At 43.2% G+C, this 7,124-nt stretch overlaps 1 protein-coding gene across 1 annotated transcript; it reads left to right on the plus strand.

Moving 5' to 3' along the window:
• The first annotated feature begins 2,754 nt into the window (after positions 1 to 2,754).
• LOC147895225 (fruit protein pKIWI502-like) lies at positions 2,755 to 6,499 on the plus strand. The gene is made up of 6 exons (XM_087383813.1): positions 2,755 to 3,478; positions 4,118 to 4,217; positions 4,355 to 4,411; positions 5,770 to 5,853; positions 5,944 to 6,016; positions 6,288 to 6,499. Exons 1-6 carry the CDS (start codon positions 2,823 to 2,825, stop codon positions 6,377 to 6,379), a joined length of 1,062 nt encoding a protein of 353 aa, XP_087239939.1. The 5' UTR covers positions 2,755 to 2,822; the 3' UTR covers positions 6,380 to 6,499.
• The last annotated feature ends 625 nt before the right edge of the window (positions 6,500 to 7,124 follow it).

The raw sequence follows: 7,124 nt of genomic DNA on the forward strand, positions 1-7,124 counted from the left end.
CAAAGGAGGGCTTCTGATCACATAGTCAATATGGCCTTGATGGCTGAGATTATTGTAGGAGGAAGCACTTGTAGACTGAGATTGAAAAAATGCTATGCAAGTAGAATATGACAACATCATGAAGAATGAAACTTGGGAGCTAGTAGATCGACCACCTAACAAAAAGGTTATTGGCACCAAGTGGGTCTGGAAGGTAAAGTACAAGGCCGATGGGACTTTGGAAAAGTACAAAGCCAGATTGGTTGCACAAGGATTTTCGTAGGTTAAAGGGTTTGATTTTTAGGAATCTTTCACTCCGACTACCAGAATGACCACTATTCGCACAGTACTATCGGTGGTTGCTCATAAAAAGTGGCCAATTTATCAAGTGGATGTTAAATCAACATTCTTGAATGGTGACCTCAAGGAGGAGGTGTACGTGGCTCAACCACCTGGGTTTGAGGCCTCCCATTCTGAGAACAAGGTATGTAAGCTGAAGAAGGCTCTATATAGGCTGAAACAGGCCCCAAGAGAATGGTACCAATGGATAGACAAATTCTTTCATAAATTAAACTTCAAAAGATGTGCCTCAGATGCTAACTTGTATGTGTACAGGAAAGGTGGAAAAAATGCTATTATTGTTCTATATGTGGATGATCTCCTTATTACAAGTGACTATGAAGACATGATCCAGCAGACTAGAAAGGTGTTGAGCACGGAGTTTGAGATGACAGACTTAGGCTTGATGCAGTACTATTTGGGGATTGAAGTCTGGCAAGAGCCAAGCAAGATCTTCATCTCTCAGCAAAAATATGCAAGGGAGATCTTGCAGGCATTTGGTATGTCCGAGTGCAAGGAGATAGCTACACCTATGGAGGTAAATGCGAGGTTGTCTATGGAGGATGCCTCACCACCACTAGACATCGGGAGGTACAGGAAGTTGGTCGGCAGTCTCATCTATCTATGCAACACCAGACCGGACATCAATTTTGATGTTGGCGTTTTGAGCAAGTTCTCCAATAAGCCCCGAGAGAATCATTGGAATTCAGGGATGCAGATGCTCAGGTATGTGAAGGGTACTCTTGATTATGGCACCACCTATGGCACGGGCACTTCCTTGGCTGGTCATTGTGACTCAGATTGGGCTGGAGATGTTGATTCCAGGAAATCAGTTTCTGGATATTGTTTCTCTTTAGGTTTAGGTATCTTCTCTTGGATCAATAAGAAACAACCAATAGTGGCATTGTCTTCTATAGAGGCTGAGTACAAGGCAGCATGTTTTGTTGCATGTGAAGCAGTGTGGTTGAGGAGAATCTTATGGCACATGGGAGTGCAAGAGGATGAGGCAAATGTGCTGAGGTGCGATAATCAAAGTTGCACGGCCATTGCTAAAAATCCAGTGTTTCATGTGCGCACAAAACATATAGAGATTCAGTATTACTATGTGTGTGATTTGATCGAGGATGAGATAGTGGAATTGGTTTACTGTCCAACAGAGCACAATGGAGCAGATATTTTCACAGATCTTCACAGATCTTCACCAAGGCACTCGGGAAGGATCAGCTTCAGGGTCATCTTCAGAGACTCGGCATTGGGCCGAGAAGGTAGTTCACCTACGGGTGGACATTGAGGGGGGGTGTTAGATATGCTCAATGCCCCACCCTCCTGGTAACCACCAATGGTTCAAGGTGCTCAAGTTGTAAGGCCCCCATATGAGGAGAAGCCATGTGTGAGCCCGAGACACTGGATGTGGATCCTGACTTGCATGTCAGATGAGGTCTATCAATGAGACTATTGATGGTAGAAAGGTGATTGTGTGGGAGCCCCTCATTCTTGTTGGCGACGGTATAGGGAATATTTCTTGAATATTCCATGGACGACTAGTCAGTTCCACCGCCTAGGTTGACTGGTTGGCTCCACCGACTAGGTCGACCGATCGACTACACCGACTACGTTGATTCGACTACCGCCCTCATAGCTATAAAGAAGCGACCTCCCCAGTCCATTGTATCAGATCAGTTCAGATCAGATCAGATCTTCTAGCTAGTAGCTCTTCACCTAGTATCTATCTAGATTGCCATCTAAGCTCCACTGTGGGAGCGCACGGGTGGACGGAGCCATCATCTGTACTGCATCAGTATTGAAGGAAAAGTTTTTTCCTCTCCAGTTTGCTGTGTATTCTCTATTCTTTGTTCAATTTTTGTTCCGCTGCACCGTGTAATTTAACACAGTATATAATCCTAATGAGATCACTTAAATAGACACCGTTTTGAAATTAAGGCGTGAAACTAGGCGCCCTTGTTGGAATTAAAAGTCCCATCATATCTCATGGAGATGGTGTGCATTGTTACTAATGAGATCACTCAAATAGACACCGTTTTGAAATTAAGGCGTGAAACTAGGCGCCCTTGTTGGAATTAAAAGTCCCATCATATCTCATGGAGATGGTGTGCATTGTTGGAATTAAATTTTTGGTGAGATGAATGGAATAGATTCCGGTGGTTAAGAGCAGATGGTGACCTTGACGTTTGTAAAATGCCCGTAGTTGGCATAATTTATACTAAGGCACTCGGTAATATATTTCTCAAATTTTGAACCGGTATTCTAAAGACAGGTAGCACCGGGCAATTTCCTTCCATATCATGTACCATTTATCCCATGTGTGTGTATCAACGGTGACGTAAACGAAGCGTTGGAATATGGGGCCGAGTCTCTACTGTCTAATATGGGGGCCGGGGCTGTGCTTGTATCTCGGCCAGCTATAAAAGCACGGCCCAGCTCCTCACTAATCACCTTCAACATCTCACTCTAGTAGCTACCTCTCCTCTTTTACGAGCGTTACGATGGCAGCTGCTGCTCTCTCTACCGGCCTTGTGCAATCCCTTCCCTTCTCATCTCCAAAACCAGCGCCACCCTCGGTGGCTTCCCTCTCCAACGCCCTGCATTTTCCTCTCCATCGCTCCTCACTCCTCGCTCGCGTAGCTTCTCCCCAGTTATCATTCACTGGTGGTTCCAAACTTGGTTGCTCCTCCTTGGAGCTCCCACGCTTTGCCGCCAAAAGCCAACCTCGCCCTCGCCCACTAGCCCCCAGAGCCTCCACTGCTGTCGTCTCAACTTCAATTGCAACCGTCCTCAATGTTACTTCGGCCGCCAACGACTATTTCTTCAACGTCGTTTTGGATATCAACTCGAATGAGGAGGTAAAAGCTGGGTATACCACGCCAGGTCAGTATATAAGTATCAAGGTAGTAGATAGTACCTCGACTGCAGCCTACTTTTTCATGGCATCCTCCCCACGGGAAGCTTCTCTTGGTGTCATGGAGTTCTTGATCCACAATGTCCCAAACTCAACTGCAAATGACCTTGTCAACAGCACCACCGGTGACAAGGTCGAATTGACCAATTTGAGTTCTTCTGCCGACGCATTCGATGTGAAACAGCTGTATCCTGTTTCAGAAATGCAGACAGTGTTGCTGTTCGCTAGTGGCTATGGTCTCGGGTACGTGCCAATCGGGTTCTGTTCGCCTACTCTTGATTTTCTGTAACACGGTAGCATTTCATCAATTATAATTCCCTCGATTCCTGCGTGTATCATCACTCATGCATGATTCATGCCAAATTTGAACTTCTCCAGCCTACGCAGCTAGTTTAATTCCCTCGATCCCTGCGTGTATCATCACTCATGCATGATTCATGCCAAATTTGAACTTCTCCAGCCTACGCAGCTAGTTTTCCATCCGGAAACATATCTTTCTTGAATACGACCTTTGTACATCCTTACGCGTGCTTCGCTTCCGGTCGAAGAAGGCGCGCTTAAGATAACCGAAGCGCTTGATTTTTATCTCGGGCTGCTAGATATGCCACTACGAACGTCGTAGCGCGCTATCGATGGCTTCGAATTGGTTTGAAGCTTTGTGGCCCTTCTAGTTTCTGCGCTCTTGAGTGAAGGTTTTCTCCCTTTTCGTTTTAATTTTTTTTGCGCCCTCTGATCGTTTTGCAAGTTAAACGTGTAGCTTGTATGCATGGGCATGTGGATTTTGTGTAGTTTGTGCACTTATGATGGCCTAAGCACGAACTTCTTCCATCGTGCTTCAAAACAGCTTAAGATATATATGGCTGATGAGGAGTTCTTGTACAGTCCTATTCGCGCACTCATACAGGCTGGATTTGAAGCAAAGGAAAGAAAGGATGTCAGGCTGTATCTTTTTTATGGATCAAACGATCAGCTGCCATACAGGGTAATAATACTTATGTGGCTCCCTTCTACCAGACTCGTTGATGCGTCACCATGTAATCTGAATGATTTGATCCTTGCTCATTTAAGTTTTAGATTTTGACTCATCTATATCTTGGATGGATTATTGTGAGAGAGCAGGATGAGTATCATGGATGGGAAAAGTCAGGCGTGAAGGTGGTCACTTCCCCTGATAAGGTATTCTCATGAAAAAAACATGCTTGTCAAGTTTGATCTACGCTCTTCATCTCTCTCCCCTCTCGTCTCTGTGCAATGGCATACATGCCTCTCTCTCTCTCTCTCTCTCTCTCTCTCTCTCTCCCCTCTCGTCTCTGTGCAATGGCATACATGCCAACTCAACCGTTGAAGCGAAACTTCCTTCCTGCTGCGGGCTGCCAGCCAGATACTATTGTTCATCGGCTCGCTATCTTGGAGGGATTCACGTGGACCGCCTCCAAGAAGCAAAGCCTAGCTAATCCTTCTCGGGAACAACGGGAAGCAAAAGCTTTAGGTGAGTGCGAGGGAAGAGCAAAAGCTTTAGGTGACCGGGAGAAGCTTGAGATCTTTATTACCTGAATATCCCCCCAACAGATTCTCCCCAGGAAGTGTAAACAAAGCTTAATTCTATTTACTAATTATCCGGATAGCAGGCCGCCTATGCTATATCGTTAATGAGAACCGGCAACAAACAATTGAATGAACGGGGAATCGACTACTTGGAATGAACCAGTTGATTGCTAACCGAATTTGTTCTCTGACATCATGCGATGCGATCTTCTCTCTATTTAGAAAGATTCTTTCCATTATCCTTTCAGTCCTGAAAGACCCCGTTTGTTCCCAGTGCCCGTACGTATTTCTTGAGGCGGATTCAGCAGAACCTTTGAGCCTCGCAACCGAGTCCATTCGAAAAGGTTTGATTTGGAGTCGATAGGGGGGTTTCTCGTATTGACGAATCGGAAGAAATGAGCGAAGAGCAAACAGGGACTCCGAACCTTCATTCGTGTGAACCATGAATCCTTCTACAGAGGGAAAAGCAGAGGTGAGTGCAAGGGAAAAAAGCAAGCGGGAAAAGCAGAGGGAAAAGCAGTTCAGTTCTTGGTAGGCGATATCGAAGGGAGAGGGAAAGGGTTGGAAGGGTTCCGGCAAGGGAGATGGTTCCTGCGCTTCCCGCTGACTTCTTTCATTCGCCCTGTTTCCTGCAAAGCCTAGCTAATCCTTCTTTATTCTATAATACTCAATTCCGGGGGAATCCAGAGCTATGTATGTACAATATGTGTGGGTGGTTTAAATCTAGAATGGTTGGTTATAACTTAGGGTATTGTGACATAAGAAATAAAAAATGTTTAGACATTGTCATATCTTTGGAGTCTTTTTAGTTCTAAAAGAAGAATAAAAAAAGAAGTGAAAGCACTAATTACAACTATAATGATCCCACAATTGGAGGGCTAATATTACAAAGAGCATCATCAAGATAGTATTCAAAAATATATTGGATCTGATTTGGCGAAGCGAAGTGAAGGAATTGACAATTGATTACTAACAACAACTCTATGTAGACAATATTGGATGGCGTTCAATTGAATATTCTTGATCCGCTCAAAACTTGTGCAGTTCTCTGTGGCTCCCAACCTTTGCAAGAGGTAGAGTTCCTTCTTTATCATTCGCTTGTAGTATTTATGACATTGTGAATACATCTATTAACACATTTTGAATTGCACCTTATCTTGCAGTTCTTGACAAAGTCCCTACTTGAAGTAGGTGTGCCCAAAAATAAAATTCTAACATGCTTTGGAGGGTATTCGGGTAAGATGCCTTGTCATTATTTACATTCAAATGGAATTGTATATTTTCTTACCCTCTTTGTACACACTCTCTCTAATGCTATTCTATAGTTTTCTCTATAATGGTACATCTTGACTTTTCTTTATTGATATTATGAAATATAGCTCAGCATGATGATGTTACATCTTATTGCCTTTTTCTTCTTGGATAGAGGGTGTAATGATGCATTAAAATTTTCTTGCTCCTTGCTTTTCACATTTGATTAACGTGGAACATTGTTTCTAAATGGCAGTGGCGCCGCATCCAATAAGAACAACGGAAGCTCCTAAGTTTCTTGCGATGGGAGATCAATATGCTCACTTTGAGAAAGAGCTAGTTGCTTGATGACTTGGAGTGAAGATGAACGAGTGTGAGATAAAAAATATAACAAATGAAAGAAATAATTACAATTATACATCCGAAGAGATGGGACTATTAAAATACGATCTCCACTTTCATGGTTAACTATGTGCATGAGTCTTTATCTGTCTTTGTATTATTTAGGTTTGGATTAATTGCATATGATCTCTAAGAAAGGAAGTTTTCAAAAGATATGACAACTATACACCCATCACATCACCCATGCAAACAATATTTGTGAGAGAGGAAAGTCTTGTTGCCATTCCTTAGGTCACTTCTCACTACAAGAAAATGAGGGTGCAAATGATAGTGATGTGATACTTGACTAAGGGAGTGGCCATACTAAGTGAGAAATTTACACCCATATCACTTATCCAAAGAGTATTTGGGATGAAGTCAAATATTGTTGTCATTCTCTCAGGTTTCTACAATGCGAGTGCAAGCTCATAACGACATTGTTGCCTACGGTGATATCTTAAAATTCTATGGATGTTACTAATACTTGTTGAGAGGAAGAGAGAGAGAAGAGAGACGGACACAAGAGTTACTCTCAAGGAAGTGATTATATTCATACATCATAGGAATATATATGGTTGAGGACTAGGCTAAGTTAGGGCTAGCTATGGATGAAAAAACCCTTGGGGAGTACAAAAGAAAAACCCGGGCCACTATATATATATCTATGTGAAAATATATATACACAAGATGGCCATAGGCCAATTTGAATGAT

The sequence above is a fragment of the Dipteris shenzhenensis genome, chromosome 13 (genome assembly GCF_047967505.1).
Source record: "Dipteris shenzhenensis isolate YYH24624 ecotype China chromosome 13, Dip_SZ_1.0, whole genome shotgun sequence".
NCBI classification, from domain to species: Eukaryota; Viridiplantae; Streptophyta; class Polypodiopsida; order Gleicheniales; family Dipteridaceae; genus Dipteris; species Dipteris shenzhenensis.

What these genes read in the sequence shown, in the direction of transcription:
- LOC147895225 (XM_087383813.1), top strand. Translation starts at nt 2,823, where the DNA reads ATGGCAGCTGCTGCTCTCTCTACCGGCCTTGTGCAATCCCTTCCCTTC. An exon ending in TGGTCACTTCCCCTGATAAG is followed by an intron (nt 4,412 to 5,769) that starts GTATTCTCATGA and finishes AACTCTATGTAG; the next exon opens with ACAATATTGGATGGCGTTCA. An exon ending in ATGCTTTGGAGGGTATTCGG is followed by an intron (nt 6,017 to 6,287) that starts GTAAGATGCCTT and finishes TCTAAATGGCAG; the next exon opens with TGGCGCCGCATCCAATAAGA.